Source organism: Protopterus annectens, chromosome 3.part0, assembly GCF_019279795.1.
Source record: "Protopterus annectens isolate FY-2018-M chromosome 3.part0, PAN1.0, whole genome shotgun sequence".
Taxonomy (NCBI): Eukaryota; Metazoa; Chordata; order Ceratodontiformes; family Protopteridae; genus Protopterus; species Protopterus annectens.
In genome coordinates, this window is record NC_056731.1 from 1,117,048,844 (window position 1) to 1,117,071,765 (window position 22,922).

The following is a 22,922-nucleotide window of genomic DNA, read 5'->3' on the forward strand; positions in this document are numbered from 1 at the left end:
CATAGGCAGCCTCTGGGTTATGAACCTGTCCCTCCAGCTTGTTCTGTTGATTGTGGTACTGAGGTTGAAGTCTCTGGGTTATGTATTGTGGAGGGATTGGGATTTCTTTAGCTGTAGCATTTCTAACAGAGCTGGGTTAGACATGGCTTTCTAAGTCAAGCAGAGATTGCCTCTACGTAGGCAATATGAGACAGAGAATAGCTGGAGATTTTTGAGTCTGTCCATACAGGACAAGTGTTTAAGGCCTAGGATCCTCTTTGTGAGGTACTTTTGTGGCCTCTCCAGTTGTTGCAAGTGTCTAGTTAGGTGCATGCCAAATGGGCCATTGTACTCAATGATTGGTCTAATGAGGGAAGAGTAGAGGGAGACAATGATCTCTTTCTTCCTGGATGAGACGTGCCACATAGAAGGACTTTCTGACACCAGTGGCAATGTGGTGGTCAAAAGAGAGGTTGCTGTCAACCTGTGTTCCCAGATCTCTTATAATGCCTTCTCTGTTCAGTGGACTACCATCAATGCGGTAATTCATGGGAACCGGGTTTTTCCCAAAGGGGATGATGACACATTTTTTGGCATTGAGCTTAAGGCCATGGTTCTGACACCAGTCGCTGATCTCAGTGAGGCCTTTTTGTAGGATGTCAACATCACTTGGGGAGTTAATTATGGCACCCAGCTTGCAATAGTCTGCAAACTTTGTCAGCCAGAGTCCCTTTGTGTTGGCCTGGACTTCAGAGAAGTAGATTCCAAACAGAAGAGGACCCACAACCGAACCCTGTGGGACTCCACTCGTGACTATTCAGCATTCTGACATGGAATCAGCTACTTTCACACTGTGGGTTCTATCTGTGAGCCAGTTTGCAACCCACCTAGTGATATAGGGGTTGATGCCTAGCTTGTGAGTTTTTCTATGATTCCTGAGTGGGAAATGGTATCAAAGGCCTTGGCCAGATCAATGTAGGCTGTATGAACCACCTTGCCTTCATCAAGAGCTCTGGTGACTGACTCAGAGGTCGACCAGGTTGAGCAGGCATGACCTACCCTTCACAAAACCAAACTGTGTGGGATCCAGACTTTAGAGATTCCCCTATAACCTTGTTTAATAAGTCCATAATGATGCATTCCATAGCTTTGCATATCAGACTCATCAGGCTAATGGGGCAAAAGTTCCCAGGGTCTGTGGTCACTCCTTTGTGGAGAGGGATGACTGTAGCAGTGTGCTATTTGGTAGGGACAAAGCCTGAGGTGAGGCTGTAATTGAACAGGGCACATAGGTGAGGTGCCAGTTCACTCTGTAGTTCATGTAGAACACAGCCAGGGATACTGCCAAGTCCCACAGAAGCTGCATTCTTGGCCTTGGGCAGTGGTGTTTTAACCTGTGCAGCAGTAATACTGGGTGCCTGGCACTCTACTGGTATTGTGATTGGTCCTTTGGTGGGGGAGAGAGGGGTAAAGTTGGCACTGAATCTGTTGGCTCAATATATAGGAGATGCCATTCTGGGTATTGCCGTGGAGATTCCTTGCATAATTATAGAAGGTCTTGTGGTTGTCTTTAATATCTGCTGCAATTCTGTTTTCATAGCTAGCTTTAGAGGATTTGATGAGTGCTCTCAAGTTTTTGTTGAGGCTGATGAGGGAGTTTTTCCATTATTGGGACTTCACCTTATTCTGCATCAGTTTCCTCCTTCTGTTGTAGAGTTTATTTATGCCAGGGGACCACCAGACTGGATTCCTTTTTTTTGGAGGAGAGCGTCTTGGTTCTACTGGGTATGGTGAGATCCATGCATTTGTGTACATGTTCATACAGGGCATTAATGTATGATTCGGTGGTCATGCATCTGTGCTCCAATTGCATGAGTGCCGTGAAGTTAGCCACCTCTGTTTTTAGGAGACTATAGTTAGCTGCTGAAAAGTTTTTCATGGTGGTTACCTTTGAGGGGGGGGGGGTTCCAAGGTGATTAGTTTGGATCTAACCAGGGAGGCATTGACTACTGGTATAGAGCAATGGTCGTCCAGGTTAGTATTGACCAGGTCAAGGATGTTGCTACCTCTAGTGGGGGTAAGGACAAGCTGGTCCTGGGCATTGGAATTAATGAATTCCAGGAAAAGTTGGGCAAGTGAATTGGTACATGAGTAGTTTTCCCAGTTAATGGAGGGGTAGTTGAGGTTGTCCAGTATGAGAGTGTTAGGTCAGACCCTAATATTCTCCAGGGTGCTTAGGAATGTGGAGTATGAGTCTTGGGACATGGTTGGGGACCTATAGCAGGCTATGACCTGAATCGCTGTCTTACCCAATGTTAGCTGCACCTGAAGTATCTCTGATGCTTTGTGTTGGGCTACCAGTCTAGAGGTGTGCGCATCCTTTATGAATATGGAAACACCACCACTTTTGGAGCTTTGGTCCAAGTTCTGGGGCTAAAAGGTGTGGAATGAGTTACAGCCAGGTAGTGCAGGGGTGCTTTCTGCTGCCTTGAACCAGGTCTCTATTACAGCAGAAATGTCGATGTTCTCCATTGTAAGGAGTGCTTTGAGCGAGTGCATTTTGAGATTTAGACTTCTAGCGTTGAGCAGCATGACCCTTGGATCGCATTTGTTTGTAGCTGTTACTGTGGTAATTTGGTCTTTGTTGGGAGGGTGGCCTAATGGTTAAGGTATTTGCCTTACAAACACATTCAAAGCAATGATAGATTTTTAGGGGTTGGGAGGGGGATAATTGGCTAGGCTTAAAATGGCTCGCAAAGGCAGTTAGCCTAGTACTAACCTATGAACCTATGAAACAATGCCTAAAATAGCACTATAGGTGTAGCAAGAGCTTTGGCCAGTATCCAGAAGCCCAGGGGTGACAGATACAGGCCATCTGTGTCAAAGCATTGAGGTCTGTCAATCATGTCATCCCACGCAGACATACTGGACCCCCTTAGAATGACACCAGAAACTTAGCCAATTGTTGAAATCAATCATTTTCTGTTTGTATTGTGGTATCATTCTGGGTGATGGCAGGAGGCTGCTCAGGGCTAGGCTCATATCCATCTTGGCTACATAATCTAAGAGCTCTTCCATGTCTCTTTTCATCTAGTCCAGGGAGGTACATCTCAGGTCATTCACACCCACATGTACAATGACAGAGTCATATTTGCACCTGTTGTTGAGGGACCTGAGTGCATCAGTTATGTGGCGGATCCTGGCACCTGACAGGCAGCTGATGGATACTTTCTCCTTATTCAACCTAGTGAGCAGGACATCAGTGTGCCTCACTATCGAATCACCTATGACTAGTGGGTTGGGCATGCTGTTTTGCTTTGGTTTTGGTTGAGTGGCACACTATTTAGGAGGGTTATGTGTCTTGTGATTAGTGTTGTGTTGTGGTGGTGGAGTGCGTTTCTGCCTTGGAGGTGTCTGCTGTTTGGGTAGATTTTTATTGAGCGCCTCTGTGAAGGTGGGTGTGTGGTTTGTGTTTTTATGTGAAGGCAGTGCTGGTGTGTGTTCTGGAGGACTGTGTGTTCCATGTGGTATGGTGCAAGTGTTGACTTTCTCCTCTTGACCAGCTGTTCCAGTCTTGGCTGGAGAGTGTGTGGCTTCCAATTTGGATATACAAGTGCATCTCTTGCAAGTCTGTGTATTGGAAGGTAAGAGGAGAGGGTTATCAGTGTACATGAGGCAGTTGCTACATTGCCTCAGGATGCCCAAGTTCACTAGGTTAAGAAGAGAAAGCAGAAGGAACTGACCTTTAGACATGCGTAGAGGGGGTGTGCATTAATAATAAGTACTGTAGTGAGTTTGTAGAACGTTTAGTGCTGGTAGCAGTTGTGTGCTTCAATAACTGCTACAAGAAGTCTGGTAAAGTGCTAAACTAATAAGCTAGTAAAAGTGCAGGAGAGGAAAGAACTAGCAGATCTCAGAAGCTTACAAAGAGTCCAGGATACAGCAAATCTGTATCTGGACTAGACTAGTTACAGAAAAGGCAGGAAACAGTTTTTTTTTTTAGTAGAAAGTGAAGAGACAGAAAATGAGATAATTCAATATTCAGAAGCCTCACCCGCCTTAAAAATAGCTTTAAGAACACTTGAGTTTCCAGAGACCCAATAATATATACAGCCAGTGCTGCCATATCACAGTCTCTACTTTTAACAGGTACAGTGTGTGTGTCAGCAGTGTTTTTATCCAACCTGCACAATTCCTCTTCCTCTATGCAATGAGACCTCAACATTTTACTACTGTTTTCTATTTATATACACAGACAGATTAGTAAATACCTACCTTTTCTGTTGTAAATTTCTGCTGAACACTAACCTACTGATTCTTCATTACCCTTGTGGAATGTCAAGGTGGGGATTCACACTGCAGTGTGCAAGTGTCCACTGACGGGCTACTGCTCAGTTTGATTGGAAGCCCACTTCACTTTCCTCTCACTGCCATCCTGGGTCACCCTTCAGATTTGTAACTTTATACTTAGCACATTCAACCCCCCATGATTTAAAACAAAAATGGATAGCAAGTAACTAATGGCAAAAAATAGAGATACTCACTGCTTAGATATTCACTCACTATAGCTTCTGTAGAATGCTAGCACATGTACCCATCCCTTTACAACTTACTAAAATATGCATATCCCATTGGCCTATTACAGTACAATCAACTTTACTAAATTCGATGTTGACACAGCCACCCCATAACCCTCAAGCTATACTAATAATTCCCAGCTTGTGGTCTTGGTATTTGCACAACTAATCTTATTTTTCTGCATCAGAATTCAATCAATCTGACATCAGGATATACCATGCATCCGTTACTCTTATTTTACACCTGCCCTTATTTAACTTGAAATATTGTGCCTTAATTAACAGAATTAACCAGCTGAGTAATATAAGCATCTATCATTTTGCAAGATATGGTGTCTAAGGAATAAAGAGCAAATTCTTTCTAGGCTCACAACAATTAATGCACATTTCTCTAACTGTTGCTATTTTACCTTTCTCATCTACAAGGAAAGTTAAATTATTAAATAACTTTAGCCACAATGACGTGGAAATGAGACACTGTTTTTTTTTCTGCCAGCCACATAAGTCTGACATTCTATTTCCAGAACCTCTACTTGATCTCTGGTATTCCCAGCACCCATTCAGTTTTGATTTCAGGCACCTTCCAACTCTTCAACTACCTGTGCAAGAGCTCTTTGGAACATTTCTGATGCCAAGAAAATATCAAGAAGGAAGCCTAAGGATGCAATGCCTTCTTAATGATGCCACTTCTTTCAAACAGGATTACAGAGAAGAACTTCTTGATCTGTCAGTTCCATCCTGTAAATATTCAGGTGTTCCCAGAACTTGGTATTTACCAGAATCTCAAACTTGCATCCAGTGATGGAAAAAAAAAATTCAACCCAAGGGCAACGCTCTATTCTAACCAATATACTTGCATCTTGTTGGTCAGAACAAATGTGAATCATGTCTTGTTCTACAACAGTAAAGTACAGTTTTGTACCTACCATAAATGTAGATGTTCGAGTGTTCACCCTGCTGCAGTCATCACACTTGGGTTATCCTGTCATCAGGCGGTCCCGCAGTCGGCCGGAATTCCAATGTCTTGGTCCGGCGTCGGTTGCTGTCGCTTCTTCCCTGATGTCAGTGCGCCAGGGGTATATATAATGCATCCGACACCATTTTCTTCAGTTTTTCTTGCCCCAGATGTCAGGTGCCCCCTAATAGGTGGCCAGTAATTAATACCAAATTAAGTAATTTTTTTTTGCACAAACACAAAATCCCTCCAGCTATAAGCAAATACATCAGGAAGGTATTGTAGAGATTTAGCCAGTTAGATCAGAGGGGATGGAGGGAGGGTAACCTGGAATGCAGCAGGGTGAACACTCGAACATCTACATTTATGGTAGGTACAAAACTGTACTATGTTCATCGTGTTACCCTGCTGCAGTCATCACACTTGTGTAGAATCCCAAAGCTATGGATGGGTGGAGGAGTTATAGAGGGTTAGAGGAGGCTAGAAGGCCCTGCAGAACTGCAGTGGCGAAGCCAGCCCTGGTCTTAGAGTAAAATGGTAAGTGATAGTGTTTGGTAAAGGTGTGTACTGAACTCCAAGTTGCAGCTTCCAAAATCTCCTTGGTTGGAACCCCCCTGAGGAAGGCTGTAGATGTAGCTGTTGCCCTGGTAGAGTGGGGCCTAATGGTAGCAGGAACTGGTTTTCCATGATGGGTATAGCAAAAACGAATGCAATGTCCTATCCATTTGGGAATGGTTCGTTTTGATATAGCCTTCCCTTGTGAAGCTGTAGCACAGGATACAAAGAGCTGGTCAGATTTTCTGAAAGCCTTAGTTTTATCCAAGTAATAACGAAGTTGCCTGTGAATGTCCAAGGAATGCAGTTGTCTTTCTCCTTTGTTCTGTGGGTTTGGGAAGAAGGTGGGTAAGTGAATGGTTTGATTTAAAGACACACTGGAAACCACCTTAGGCATGAAGGAAGGCTTAGTTCGTAGAGAAACTCTATCTTGATGGAAAATGAGGACAGGTTCCACTGCCATTAGTGCCTGCAGCTCTGAGACTCTTCTAGCTGAAGTTATTGCTAGCAGCAGGGCAGTCTTCCATGATAGGAAATGTAGATCTGCAGAGAAAGCTGGCTCAAAGGGAGGTAGCGTAAGTTTTTCCAGAACAAAACTTAGGTCCCATGTTGGTGTAGGTGATCTCCTGGGGGGCCTAATGTTTTTTGCCCCTCTGAGGAACTGCCTTAGAAGTGGATGCGAAAATAGGGGTGGTTCCGTGTTGTAGTGGGCTGAAATAGCTGATGCATGGATTTTAATGGAAGAAAAAGAAAGTCCTTTGTGCAACATCTCAGTTAAATATTGTAGAATCTGAGGCATGTGAGGCTGAAGTGTGTTTTGGCCTTTAGCTTGGTTCCAGGCACAAAACCTTTTCCATTTGTCCAAATAGGCCTTCCTGGTGCTGGGCCTCCTGGCTTCCAGAATAACATCCATAACTGCTTGGGAAAGAGGAGCTGGCTGGATGTTTAGGAGATTTGCCATGCAGCCAGATTTAAGGTTTTTAGCTGGCTGTGAAGAATCTGATTGTTTTGCTGTGTGAGCAAATGGGCAATTTGTGGTAAAATCCAAGGTGGGGCCTAGGCCATATTCCTCAATAGTGAATACCAGTACTGGCGTGGCCACTCTGGGGCTATGAGCATCAGTCGTGGTCTCTCCTTTCTGACTTTCAGAAGCACCTTTGTGAGGAGAGGCAATGGAGGGAAGGCATATACTGTCAGGTTTTTCCAACTGAATGAGAGTGCGTCCACTTTCCAAGCTTGATGGTGAAGTGTCCTCGTACAAAATGTTGTTAGTTGATAGTTTTGAGGACTGGCAAGCAGGTCTATGTCTGGAAGGCCCCATTTCTGAGTTATCATTGCAAATACTTGTGGATCCAGTTTCCACTCGTGGGGATCCATGATGTTTCTGCTGAGGTCGTCTGCCAATGTGTTCTTTTTTCCTGGCAGGAATTGAGCTTGTAACTGAACTTGGTAAGCCAGAGCTGTGTTCCACAAGGTCATTGCTTGCCTGCATAGAGGGTAGGAGTGTGTACCCCCTTGTTTGTTTATGTACCACATTACTGTGGTGTTGTCTGTCCTTATTGTAAGTTGTCCTGGATGTAATAGATTCTTGAAGGCTGTCAGAGCATTCTGTACAGCTAGCATCTCTTTTTGATTGATGTGCAGATTCCTTTGATCTGCAGTCCATACACCTTGAACGCACTGTCCTGCCATGTGTGCCCCCCAGGCGTAGTCCGATGCATCTGTTGTCATAGTTTGCCTGGCTGGGGGCAAGGTGAAAGGCTGACCTTTGTTGAGGTGACATGCCAGTGACCACCATAGAAACTCCTGTTGTAGGCAGGGAATGAGAGATATCATTGTGTCCAAGCTGTGGCTGTGTTGAGACCATATGCTTTTTAGGTACCACTGTAATTTCCTCATATGCAGCTTTGCAAATGGTATTAGTAGTATGCAAGATGCCATGAAGCCCAAGGCCTGCAGAATTTTTCTTGCAGGTAGTTGGGTCTTTGTTGCCATTGTTTTGAAATATTGAGTCAGTTGTAGTTGTTTGTCTGGCATCAGATAATCCTTCTGGACCGTTGTATTCAAGCTGGCACCCAGGAATGTCATATTTTGTGAGGGTAATAGTTTTAATTTCTTTTCGTTTACTGTGTACCCCAGGCAACTTAGAAGATGTTTTACAAAAGCCAGATGTTGTAAGAGGATGTCCTTGCTTTCCGCTTGGATGAGGCAGTCGTCCAGGTATGGGTATATTTGAATTCCTCTTTGTCTGCAGTATGCAATTACTGGTGTCAGGCATTTTGTGAAGACTCTGGGCGCAGTAGATAAGCCAAAGGGCAGTGCAGAGAATTGGTAATGGGTTGAACCTGCAATGAAATGGAGGTATCTTCTGCAACTTTGTCTGATAGGGACATGCAGGTATGCCTCCTTGAGGTCCAAGGTTACTAGCCATGCTTTCTTGCCCAACATGGGAAGAAGCTGCTGTAGTGTTAGCATCTTGAATTTGGGTACTTGTAAGAAGGTGTTTAGAATTGAAAGGTCCAGAATTGGTCTCCAGGCATTGTCCTTTCTGGGAACTAGAAAGAGTCTCGAGTAAAATCCTTGGCCTTGCTCTCGAGTAGGTACCAGTTGAATGGCTCATGTCTATGAGAGCAGTAATTTGTCTTTGTGCCTCTGCCCATTGATTTTGTGGCAGGTTTGGCATTCCTCTTTTCATTGGCAAGGTGTGAAAATGGAATCTGTATCCTCATGAAATTATGTCTAGGACCCATTTGTCCTTTGTGACAATGTGCCGGTTATCTGAAAAAAGTGCAAGTTTTCCTCCCAAGGGGGCTGCCAAGAGAGTGTTGCTTGGCCAGATGAGGTGCAAGTCATTGAGTTTGCCTTCTGGTAGTTTGGGACCTGTCTTCTCCTCCCTTCTGTGCTGCAGTGCCCCATTGGCGAGGTTTGTACTGGGATTGTGGTTGTCCTCTGCCTCTTGGACGTCTGTATTTACCCCTCTGTGGTCTGTCAGTAGCTGGAAAGGACCAATTTTTTGTTGGCCAATTTCTGCTGAAAAATCTTTGACCGTCTGCATAGATTTTGCCTTATCCTCCATTTTCTTTAAGACTTCTTCTGATTTAACTCCAAAAAGAACATCCTGCTGTAAGGGAGCATCTAGAAGCTTTGCTTTAACATGATCAGGCAGAGTTTGTTCCTTTAATAACAGACCCAGTGACAGCTGCTCTGCAGGAAGCCTCCAAAGAATCAAACCCACATTGTAAAGTATGTTTGCCCACCTGTTCAGTTGCATGCAATAGATCCTGCATTTCTTTCAGTTCAGACTGTTGAGGGAGTGTGCTCATTTTTTGTTTTAACTGAGACATTAGAAATTGCTGATATTTTAGCATGTGAAACTGGCAGTTTAGTGCCCTCATAGCTAGAGTGGCTGAGGTGTAAACCTTTTTCCCCCACCTGTCTAGTGCTCTGGAGTCCCTTTCAGAGGGTACAGGATTTTTTGCCATAGAAGCCTGGGAGATAGTCTCTGGATCAGCAATAGGACTTTTATAAAGAAATTTGTGGGAATCAGGAACTCTACAGTATCTGTCAGGTTTGGCCAGAGCAAGAGGCAGAGAATATGGGTTCAAACTGGATTCTAAGTAAACATCATCCACAATGTCTAAAACTGGGGGGATGGCAAGTGGTCTGTGCTGGGGGAGTAAAAGAAACTCTCTGAGACTTTTCTTTGAGTCAGAGTAGTCCTGACCTTCCCAGTGAAAATATTCCCTCATAGTGTGTAAAGTTTACCCAAAGGAGTAGTCTTCAGGAGGAGAAGCTGAGGGAATAGAATCCTCAGCATCAGAATCTTCATAAGGGGAGAAGGAATAATCCTGGTCCTCAGAGGAACCTGAGGAAATAGACACTTGTTCAGAGGAGGCATAATCTTCCTCTTGTCTAGGCCTTTTGTCGGGAGGGGGTTGGGAACCCCTGATTAAAGAGATCAAATCTTCAGCCATTTTGAGCATCTGTTTCTTAGGCATGGGCCCTTAAACAAGGGACTGAAGTACAGTCTTTTTAGGTTTAATAGGAGTCTTAGTCTTAGGATACGTTTTTATGGTGAGCATCATCGGTCTGAAGATGCCTTCAGAAACCGAAGGTGTTTCTGCAGGACCAACATCTTTTTCAGCAGTGTTGTCGGTAGGGGCTAAACAAAATGGCTGCGTCGGCCTAGTACTTTCCGCCAAAAGTTCCAAAGCGGTCTCGGGTTCCAGATCTGCGGTAGTCAGGGACTGCGTCGGAGCTTCACTGAAGACTGGTGAACAGGAGACCGGACCAGCCGAGGCCTCGGAGTCTGGCTTGGGTCTAGGCTGCCTGTCCTTATCCTTGCGGTTTTTGTGCACGCCGGTACTTGGTTGTTCCGACGGCATAGTGTAGTTAAATTTTCTACCGAAGTAGTGTCGTGCGAAATCAAAGCGTCTTTTAATAGTACGCTTATTAAACCTAGCACAAAAATAACAACTAGTGACGTTGTGGTCTAGGCCTAGGCAAGGTATGCAGTAAGAATGAAAATCCTTATGAAGTATTTGCTTCCCACAAGAAATACAATTGTTAACTTTTTCTGACATCGGCCTGAGGCAAGAAAAGTGTCCCCAATGGGGTACTTGGCTTTAATGACGACTTAGGATCTGAAATTCTGGCACTTGCGAACTGCTTCTGCTTCGGGCACCATGCGGCAAGAAAGACTGAAGAAAATGGCATCGGATGCATTATATATACCCCTGGCGTACTGACGTCAGGGAAGAAGCGACAGCAACCGACGCCGGACCAAGATTTTGGAATTCCGGCTGACTGCAGGACCGCCCGACGACAGGATAACCCAAGTGTGATGACTGCAGCAGGGTAACGTGATGAACATCCATAATATTAAACACTTCTTATGGATCTGTTTCTTCAAAACAGCCTAGCTTTCCACTCACTTCAATTCCTGCTCACTTACAGACTCTGTTATATATTTTTTTCTCATTTCAAAATGTCAACAACTCATCATGTTTAACAATATACATTTTCATTTCACTACAACTCTCTTTCATTTTTTACACATCTTTGAAAAATGGTTGTCTCTAGTACAGATTCTACAAAAAAGTTATTTATTTAGATAGAGTGTGTAATGTGTGTGTCTGTACCGAAGGTAGAGCACTGATCCAACTGAACCATTTAAATGTTCAGCCTGGGTTACCACACTAAGTCTGAAAACACGTGTTACTGAAAATTAAGTTAAGTTGAAAAAAAAGCAAACGGTACTAGTTATTTACCAATGCCGAGAAGTTGAAAAATATTAAAACAGTAGTTAGCACAGATAATAAAAAAGTTAAATAAATATAGGCAATGATTCTTCTCATGCTTACAGCTACACAGTAAATGAAGCTTGAATTTCAACTGCATGCCATGTTTCATACGTAACTCAAGGCTGTTGCCCTCATCTCTATTACTGTTACACTGCACTCTCATGTGGTTTCATATTTCATCATTTTATATTATTCACATTTTATCTTGCACACTTCTGTCTCCTCATCTAATTATTTTAGTTATGTACTTGCAATTTCATTTAATCTGCAAACATCTAGGTCCATTTCTCTTAACAACCTGCCAGTTGTTTTATCACTTCTTACATCACAGAGCATTCTGTCTCTTAGTAATGAATCATGATTTGCCAAAATCAGAGTTTTGGCTAAGTCCCTTGGCTCACTAATAAAGCATCTATAGTCTCTGTAGGACTTTGTATCTTTCTAGGCGTACAGTAATTTATGTACTTCTGTTTAAGTACTGCTATTCTATCTTTCTCCTCTTCAAGGAAAGAGGAAGTGTTAAACAACTTGAAGGCTTTTATCCTACTGATCTGCACAAATGATAAACACTAAACCATTTTTATTTTGTGTACCAATCACACAGGTCCGTCATCAGCCTTGTCCCACACCCTTCTCCTTGATCTTCTGCAATGGTATGCAAAGCACCTGTTCAGCTTGCTTGTCGCCGACTATAGCTCCCCAATAACGGAGCTACAAAGTGTAAATACAGGCATCTACCTCAGACATGTAGAGTTGTGACACACTAATATTTTGTGTGCCAACCACAGTGGTCTGACAGAATTCTCTCACAGTCTCTCCATCTTCCACAGTGACATAACTACTACCTATCCAGCTTGCCCCTCATGGACCAAGGCCCCCTTCCACACCAAAATAGTATATAATCCACAGAAATGAGAAGAGGGGACATTCATGGACATAATCAATGCTAACTCTCCACATCAGCTAGTACCCTTCTCCTACCAAATCTAATTGACCCTGTTCTTACAAACTCAGCAACAATATAATCTATACACTTAAATACCTCATTACTGATCAAATCAGACTATGGTGCTTTCCTTTTAAACACAAGGACCATGTATAAGACCCCATCCTATCGTATGGTTTTCAGGGATCTCTTCAGGGCCAGTTTTCTAGAACTGTCTGAGAAACTCAGGAAATGTGAATATCCATCCACCTCATACAGACTCTATGGTAAATGCAGTCACTTACACCACTGATTTATACTCCTACCTAAACTCCTGCACTGAGGTATATATCCTCATCCACAACGTACATTGTCCCAAATTCAGAAACAAGTCCCTGTAGTGGAAACCCAATATAAGCAAACTTTACAATGGAAGGAAAAACAAACTGCTGGCTTTACTGCAAATCAAAGTATGAATGAAATGTTGCCACTTCATCCGAAGATGACAGTAAAGCCTTTTTTTACTGTATCAGTAAACTTGAGAACAATACTCAACACTGTACCAAGTTGTACGTCAATGCTGTTCTAAATTGTTGTAACTTGTGCAGACTTCAAACTGAATGAATACAATTGTAAATGATCAATGTTTGTTTATGCTTGTAGTCTGGGTCAAAATAAAAAGGCTTTGAAACCAGTCAACCTACCTAGTTAATAAATGATAAAACAAACAAACAATAAATAAAATAAAGAGTGACAAAACAGGAATACTAGATGAGCTAATCAGTCTTTGTGGTATCACTTACTCTGAGCTGCAAGACATCATCAGCATGTTAGCATATGCATTTATCTCATAAATCTCCTGTCCCCTTCCTGTTCCTCACCTCACTCCATTCATTCCATACCACTATCTATAACTTCTGCAGAATAAGCCATAAGACCCTTCTCCAAAACAATAAACACTACCTTAGATAACCTTATGTTATCAAAGCCCACCATGGGTTTAGACAACATAAACCTATTAAATCAGTCTCTCTACTGGGTATGTCCCCATGGCCTGGAGAACTGCATCTTGGTCCTACAGGTTCCCTTCCAAAGGCACAGTGGGTGAGGGAGACATTAACTTGAAATCTAATTCCAAGTGGGCAGTCCCCTCAATATTGGCAGCCCTACCACAGACCCTGAGAACTACAGAACAAAAAAATCTTCCCAGCTTAATTTTGTAAAGAAATGAAACTTATAACTGTTATGCTCATAAATATTGATATCAGCAGCTTACATGCACTCAGTCCTAGCCATTACAGTTTTGTGAAATGTAGGTCTTGCATATTAGATCTGGTGACTTTCTCTGACATTCACAGAAGTGGTAGAGGATGACAAATCAGTGCACACTGACTACCTGGATTTAGTCAAGATCTTTGAAACTACTGCATACCATGGCATTAATGAGAAACTGACCAGTTAAATACTAATGCTTACATAACTCACAGGATAGTAAACTGGCTTTCAAACACTACTCAGACAGTCAGGGTTGGTGGCGCACACTGCTCAAAAAGGGAGGTCACTAGTGACATCCCACAGTGTTTTGTTTTTGAATCTATTCCTCTTTAGCATATATACTATTGATGAGTTTTCTGATGACTGCAAACTCACAGCTATCATCATCGCTTTCTTGTAAAACGACCTAATTCACACCAACTACTTGCGTCACAGCGACTGAGTGCAAAGAAATGCTATATTGTTTTCTTTGGGAAGCACGTCTATGCCCAACACCTACCTCATAATATCATCACCCCAAAAAGATACTATCATAAAATATTTAGGTCCATCCATGCAGAGTGAACTCCCTTTTGACCATCATGTAACAACTATGCAATAATTACCATTAGGAAATAATTTTACCTAGTGCAAACAAGAACTAAAGACATGACCCTCAGGTCCAAAGAAGTTGCTACTTCTGGTCCCTCAACCAACACTGGGCCAACAACCATTCAGCTAACCTGTTCCCAGTCAAGTAAACCAGGAGTGGAAGTCAGCTATCATCTGCAAGCTGAGGGTGTACAAGTTTTACTGCTATGCCCGGTTTCCCTGCATCTGCTCATTAGCATCCTACAGGATGGGAGGCAAACTGGCCTTTGCAATGCACATCCACATCTCGTCATGTGGCATGATCAACTGGCTCTGTCCCTTAAAGGCATGCACCTCTGTGTAATCCTGGTCTACAATTAGATTCTACAGTGAATAACTGGCCATCAAGAGTATACGATCCCCTATCTCATACCAAAGATTGGTAAGCAGACTAAGTCTGGTTATCCCCCTTTCCTCCCAGACACCTTCTCCAGAAGTGCTGATGTGAATAACAGAATAGAATGTAAACAGTATGAATGAATCACTACGATGAATGCAACAACTTATCCTGTTTTGAATTAAATGTATATTCTAAAACAAGTCATAAAATTCAGAGTTGCATCATTAGACATATGACTTTAAAATCAATCATTTGATTTTAAAGTGTATTTAAAATGAGATTCAGTTCTGAGTGTATTAATACTTGGAACAGTGCTACTGATGTGAAAATCTGTATTACTTATTTTATTAAACTGGTTACCATGGACTATGCTTTTTTGTTATTATATGGTTTAGTGGATTTTGTGGAGTTTATTTGCTGTGTTTTTTCCCCCAATAAATGTTCTAAAGCTCCCACAGGCTTGGGCCTCTGTCAGTGCATTTTTTTCTTTCCTGCTGTCCTCTGAAAAACTGAAAAGTGGATGTACCCTAGACAGACTTACTCAGTCAACAAAATGTAATAAAACCAGGCCTAAATTAAACAAACACAGGAACATTAAACATAACTATATTCTACTTTTCCAGGCTGAAGGCAGCACACTGGAATCAAGATTACAGAGTGTTTTGTAACTTAAGAATAGATTGTTGTCTCATGGTTACAGCACATGACATAAATCATGGGTCCAAGTCCTCCCAGTCACTACAAGTAATATATGAAACCACTAGTATATGCTATGTAACAACTTCTAGATGAATCAGCGGAAAAACAAGCAATTATCATGGAAAACAGAATCATGTAGGATAGTATCTCAAAAGAATAACAACAATTTCAGTTTAAATAAGAACACAAAGTCACTGGATCAAGTCACCTCCTTATCCGATTATAATGAACATCGAGTTTTTGTAAGATTATCAAGTTACAGTGATCTAGTTTTTGCTATAGTTGGTGAGTCAGCATGATTTTGTTCCTGTCATTAGTACCTGTAAGCAAAGTCTCCATTTAGGCTTGTTCAGATCATCAGAAACCTGTATGCAAAATATTCTTGAGGCTTCATCGATAACACACCATTCCTCACCATATATAGATGACAACGCTTCTATCTCTTCTATCTGAAGATAAAACAGCAAGCAAACACTTGAGTTACATTTTATTCTTCTGGTTATCAACTTAAAAGTTACAAATTATGATAACAGAACACAACTGCAAAGCACTCTACAAACATACTGCATATTTATAAAGCAACTGCAAAGCACCCAGCAAACGTACTGCATATTTATATATCCAAGTGTACATTACTTGCACACAGCTTGCGGAATAAATTACTCCTGTTATAATAAATATGAATTTATAATTAAATAGTCAAACAGCACAACCAAGCAAAAGTGTTAACAGTGCTTGTCAAAAAAGCCTGCAGTTGTTCTCTAGCACATCAAATAAAGAAAAAGGTGACTACCACTGGTACTGACATTCATGCTACTTTCCATTTTGTTTCTTTAAGAGCCTTCAGTCACATGTGAACAGACAATGACCCTAACACAACACATGCTACAGCAGCCTTTAAATAGTTCTTTCCTACTGTTCTTCTCCTTTACACTGCTTCATATTTAAACTCAAGCATTACATGGGGTGTTTTGGGAGTTAAGACAAGAAGCAGGAAACAGCAATGGGAAAATGCTAGAGTAGGGTGACATAGAAATGAAAGTTATTTACTTGCCCATTAACAATACATCTGTGTTGTCTTATTTTCATCTGGTTAAATGTGTGGGATTGCTGGATCTGACTTCAGCACCTTATACCAGAGAATTGAATCCGAGAGCTCTGTTTCCTACCCTACCTACAATTCCCTCCTCCTAGCTGATTCAAATTAGATCAAGTTTGCTGAATGATTCATAATGGAGTCTAATAATTAGCAGGAAAGACTAAAGAAATGGGTTTCAGTAACATTATCCACTACAGAAAAAAGTGGAACAAGAGGAAGACAGGGTCCCATCAAGGTCTGATTAAGCCCCAGAAGATGCAAACGACAATTTGGAAGGGGGAAGATGGGAGGGAAGTTGAACCAGACAAAAATAAGACAACACAGATCTATCATTAGGTTAAGTTTATAACTTTTTTTTATCTGAGGTCTACTTTGGTCAGATTCAACAAGGAGGACAGATTCCAAAGCTACCCAGGAAGGGCCCAGGGGGACTCAGGGAAGGACATTTATGAGAATGGCAAGCCTAAGGATAGGCAAGCTCTAGACTGCACATCCAACTTGTAATGAGATATAATGTATGAGCTGTAGACAGAGTTGCTGCAGCATGTCACTGACAAAAAGGGAATCTTTTTGCAAATGCTGTTGAAGTAGTCATCGCTCTGGTAGAGCAAGTCTTGGGTATAGACTGTAAAGACAGCCTTTTTGACTTGTAAACAAAGGAAATACAATCTGCTAGCCACCTAGAAAACATAACTTTTGACACCAGTTGTCCTAGTTTTGTCTTGGAAAAGGATACAAATAGCTGGTCTGATTTCCTAAGCCTTTGGTATGATGTAAATGGAACCAGAGTTGTCTATGAATATCTAAGGTATGGAGGGTATGTTCTCTCTTGTTAGCAAAGTTTGGGGAGAATACAAGTAAATCTATTTGTTGGTTCAGGTTAGATTCTGATACCAACTTAGGAAGGAAAGAGGGATTTGTTCTCAGTGAAATTTTATCCTTGTGGAAAATAAGAAAGGGTGGCATGCATGAACAGATTTGTAGTTCCAAAACTCATTTTATTGATGTAAAGGCAACCAGAAAGATAGTCTTCCAAGACAGGAATCATATGATGCTGAAGGTTCAAAGGGTTTTTGGGTCAAAGCTTGAAGTAAAACGGTGATGTCCCAAGGTGGAAATGGATCTCAAACTGGTGGCCTCAATAAAAATGCTTCCTTAAGAAAAACTTTGGTCACCTTAAGAGATGCATCAAACAAATCATATGTGAAAATTTTAAATGCTGGCAATCTGGACTTTAATAACCAGTTTTCCAGAATAACTGGAAACTTCCATAAAAGTTCCGAAAGAAAATCCATTATCACTGCTAAAGAGTACCAAAATAAAGCAACAACCACGGACCAAGTGCCAAACAGTCACAATTCAAAAGAAAAAAGCACTCCGATAGTTGCTGCTCGCCCACAAACTTCTTTAATAACACAGCACACCCAGTAAAAAATAACGCTGAACACAGTTCTCAGTACGTTTTCATCCAAGACTTCATCAGAATGGTTACAAACACAACTCCCTCCCATTTTATACAATACCCCTTCACCAATAAAGCAATTAGGACAATAAATCAATTCATTAAGCTTTTTAACTTGCTTAACACAACCAATAACTTGCTTGTGAATATAGTGCTTAAACTGCTTAAAATTACTATAAAATGTCCCAACATATTATTTTATTAAAAACTAATAATCCCTATTTATACACAATCATTTAATAAAGATCTGTATTAAAATATAAATATACATTTGTATATATGTTGAAACATATTAAACTAAAGCATAAAGAGAATGCATATAAAAAAAATACTTTGCTGCCATCTAGTAGCAAGTTCTTGGTTGTGTTAAGCAGGTTAAAAAGCTTAATGAATTGATTTATTGTCCTAATTGCTTTATTGGTGAAATGTTTTTTGTATAAAATGGGAAGGAATTGTGTTTGTAACCATTCTGATGAAGTCTTGGATGAAAACTTATTGAGAACTGTGTTCAGTGTTATTTTTTACTGGGTGTGCTGTGCTGTTTTATTAAAGAAGTTTGTGGGTGAGCTGCAGCTATCAGAGTGCTTTTTTTCTTTTGAATCACTGATAAAGAGGTTGAAAAGGGTCTAAGCCCTTCAAGGATGCCCAAACAGAAAACCTCTTCCATTTGCTCTTGTAAGTCTTTTTAGTTGATTCCTTCTGAAAATAAATTATATGGACTACAGTGGAAGAAAGTCTTTCTGGCTATCATTAAAATTGTTGGAGAAAACATGCAGTTAGTTTTAGAGACTGGAGATCTGATAGAGGCATCGTGGATGGGTGACTGAGCAGAACCGGACTGGGATCCAGAACCCATAATGGGTGCAGTAGATGAGGCCAAAGAAAAGGGAACCACACCTGTTGAGGCCACAAGGGGGCAATGAGGATTATCCTGGTCTTGCATTTCATAGCTTTCTGATTAAACTTTGTGAGAACAGGAATTAGTGGAAAGAAGAGCTGGGGACCAAAACTTGAGCAGACCATCTTTTGATGACTATTCCTGTGCAGGGATGAAGGCAAAATAACCGCTGCATTTGTTGTTGAGGTAAGAAGCAAAGAGGGCACAGCAAGGTTTGCCCCATTGCTACTGTTTGTTTGATAAACCATTCATGAGGTTAACATGATAGTATTGCTCAGCCTGTCCACTAGTATACCAGACATCCCAGGAATCTGCACTGCCCTAGAGAGCAGTTTGAAGACATCACCACTGCCAAACATGCATGGCTTCTCAGCAAAGACAGTACAGATGTATTCCACGTTGTTGGTTAATGTACCAGACCATTGAGACATTGTCTGTAGGAGTAAAAATTACATCCTTGGGTATGAGGTTCTGAAAAAGCCACCAATGTTAGGAGGACTGGTCTCATCTCTAAGACACTGATGTAAAGTTTAGCCTCTTGATGACCACATCCTCTTGAATTGTCTTCACTTTGAAATGCCTTCACCCACACTAACCTAGAAGGGAAGCATCCATGGTGACTGTAGCCCTGGGAGCAGGTGGACAAAAGGCTCTGCCTTGTACTGCTGATAGAGATGTAATCCACCAATTGATGTGATTCTTGCATATTCAGGCAAGTCAGATTCTGGTGTGAAGCAGGTGAGACTTCTGTGGCCATTCTATTGCCAATGTCCACTGTAGGACTCTTACATGAAATCTCGCTAATAGAAGAAGCCATCAGCCAAAGAGATGGAGAATGAGTCTTGCCTGTGGTCGAGGGTGTTGCATCACTTGATAAGCTATGAACCTTAATGATTTGACTCTTGCAATGGGGAGTTTCTCAGTCTGTCTGGCAATCTATAAATTCTATGTTCTATGAGGGAGCCAGTTTCCTCTTCTGGTTGACTGAAACTCCCAAATGGTTTGAAAGAGTGAGAAGGAATATCTGCTATTGCAACAGTAGATAGTTGGATGGAGCAGTTAGGAGTCAATCATCTAAATACAGGATGACTCCGATGCAGTTTAAGATACGCTGCTACTGCTGCCATAATTTTGGTGAACACCTGGGGGACTGCTGTGAGACCAAATGGCAGTACTCTGTGTTGGCAGTGATGGGCTCCCAGCCAGAAACAAAGAAATCCCCTGCACTGTCTCAATCTTGATGTGATAGTAGGCATCCTGGAGATCATTAAAGCACTTCAAATCATCCTTCCGCAACAGAGGTAAAACGGACTGTACCATGACCATCTGGAACTTTGTTTGACATACTGATTTAGGTTGCTGAGATCCAATATTGGTCTGAGGTCACACGTCTTTGTTTTGGAACTAAAAAGAAAAAACTGGAACAAAATCTAGATCCTAACTAGTCTGTTGGAAACAGCTGGATGACTCTCTTGTTTAGCAATTTTGATACTTCTGCTGCTGCGGATTCCATCTGATCAGGTGGTGCATTAGGAATCTTAATTTTTTTTCTGTTGGGAAGCCAAAAAGGTTATGGTACAGCCTCTGGTGGTAAAACCTTAACAACCATGAATTGGAAGTTATGGTTTGCCAGGCTCCAGCTCCAACACACTGGCTCCAGGACTCTTCCTGACTAGGAGTCACCAGTGTCGAGTGAAGCTGAAATTTCCATGGCTGCTGAATATGGTGCTGGTGCAGCAGAGGAGTTTAGACCCATAAACATCAGCTCCTGAAAGAGAAATGATGTCAGAAAAAGGTTAGACAGGGTCAAAGGTCCCATTCCCGGCTTTCTCCTCATGGATGAGCCCAGGAGAACCCCTACCTGAATCTGTGTCCTCGGGAATTTCTTCATCAAATGGTCAACATCCACCTTGGTTAAACTTCTGGTGGATCAACCAGACAGAGGAACATAGGCTCACAGGAGATTACTAGGATATCGACCTGGAAGTCATATTAAGCCTAGCAGTTTCAACCTAATTTAATACCATATTAGTGCTAGTCAACACTAAAGACTGCATTTAGTGATAATTGCCCATGTCCAGGAGAGTTGTGAGCACTACCCCTGGTAAGAATTTATGGTGCCCCATCCACTCGTCCACATTCCTCTTGAATAGTGTCATAGAGCTGCTCTGTTTCACATGAATTGGTAGCCTGTTCCAAAGACATAGCAGTCTCCGGGAGATAAATCTGCCCCTACAGCATGTCCTATTTAAGTTGCAGGCCATATTTAAGTCCCTGTAATGGGTATCCCTATACTCATTTGATTTACGGATATGCAGCAAGTTCATTAGGTTTGGATCTTGGATTGCTCCATAGGCCAGACTTAAGGCTCCCCTAAGTTGTCTATACAATACGAAGTATAGTGACAGGGACTTTAGTCAGTTTGTGTAAGATACATGCTGGAGCCCCTTGATCTTCTTTGTTAGAAACCTCTGAGATTTCTCTAATTGCTGCAGGTGCTTGGTACAGTAGATGCCGAATGGGGCTTTATACTCAATTATGGGCCGGATAAGTGCCGAGTATAGGGAGTTATAACTCTTTTGCTCTCAAGGCAATGCCTTTACTAATTAAATGTAGTACGTGGAAAGCTTTCCTTACTAGAGTAGACACATGGTGGTCAAAGTTAAGGTAGCAGTCAACCTATGATCCCAGGTCCCTTACCACTTCATGGGTATTTAGGGTATGGTTGTTGATTTCACAGTGTGAAGAGACACTGTTTGTACTGAAGGGAATGATGATGCATTTTATTTTGCATTCAGTTTGAGACAGTGACTAATACACCATTTGTTGGTCTGCATGAGACCCTCCTGGAGTATACTGACATAATTTGGGGATTCAATGATTGCACCTAGTTTGCAGTCAATTGCAAACCTGGTCAGCCACAACTGCTTAGTTTTTACTTGAACTTCTGAGAAGTATATACTAAACAGTAGGGGACCCAGCACTGACCCCTGTGGCACCCTGCTGGTAGCAGGTCTGCTGGTTGATGTAGAGCCACCCACTTTGACAGTGTAGGTCTGGTTTGTGAGCCAGCTGGCAACCCATCTTACAACGATGGGGTTTACATTCAGTTTATTAAGTTTATCGGTAATGCCTGAAAATGGGATTGTGTTGAAAGCCTTTGCCAAGTCTAGGTATGCTGTGTGCACAGATTTGTTCTCATCAATGGCCTTGGTCACACTTTCAAAGAAATCCACCAGATTTAGCAAGCAGGATCTACCCTTCACAAAACCAAACTGGATAGGATCCAGGAAGTCACCTATGTCTTTATTTACGAGGTCCATAATGATACATTCCATAGCCTTACAGATGACGCTGGTCAGGCTTATGGGTTTATTCCCCGGGTCTGTTGCTAGGCCACCTTTGTGGAGGGGAATAACCGTAGCTGTTCTCCATTCCACAGGAACAATGTCTATGGTTAGGCTAAGGTTGAAAAGGGTACTTAGTGGTGATGCTAGTTCATGTTTTAGCCTTTTAGAAGACAGCCTAGGATGTTATCTGGTCCCACAGAGGCAGTGTTTTTTTGCCTAGAACAGGGCTTTGAGGATTTGCTCTTCTGATATGTAAGGTGGGGGGAGGGAGTTTGGGGGTGCATTTGTTGTAAGTTAGGAGGGGATAAGGGAGTGAAATTTTCACCAAACCTATTCACTGGCAGGTTTGCTATCTCTGTGGGGTCAGTGTGTGTGGCACCATTGGTCACTAGTTTTGCACATACTTGGGTCCTACCCTTTAGGTTACATACATAGCTGTAAAAGGCCTTATGGTTATCCTTGGCAGTACTTGCTAGGTTTCTCTCAAAGGAACACTTGACCAAGTTGTCTTATTTGCCTGTTGAGGCTGAGAAGGGTGCTTTTCCATTGTTGGGGCCTTGTCTTGGTTTTCTTGGACAGCATATTTTGCATTTATTGTAGAGTTTGTTGATGCTGGATGTCCACCATGGCAACCTGCTTTTACTTGGGGCTCTGGCTTTGATGTTTTCCAGTACAGAGGAGTTTACACACTTACGCAAGGGATTGTACAGGGTTTAAGTGTATGCTTTGGCATAGATACCACTTCCAGCTTGGGGTGGGGCTTGGAATGCATTTATACCTTAATCTAAGGAGGGTATAGTTTGCCTTGGTGAAGTTTTTAGTCTGATTTCACACTTTGTGAGTTCTGGTGTTAGTGTTAGGTCGAAGGTGACTGA

At 42.0% G+C, this 22,922-nt stretch overlaps 1 protein-coding gene across 1 annotated transcript in view; it reads right to left on the bottom strand.

Annotated features, from left to right (window-relative positions):
• Window positions 1-22,922, bottom strand: part of IMPACT (impact RWD domain protein) — a 1,366,254-nt gene that overhangs the window by 1,256,821 nt on the left and 86,511 nt on the right. The window contains exon 2 of the mRNA XM_044065351.1: window positions 15,559-15,687. Within this exon, the coding sequence (XP_043921286.1) occupies window positions 15,559-15,687 (129 nt within the window). The remainder of the gene's footprint in view (window positions 1-15,558; window positions 15,688-22,922) is intronic.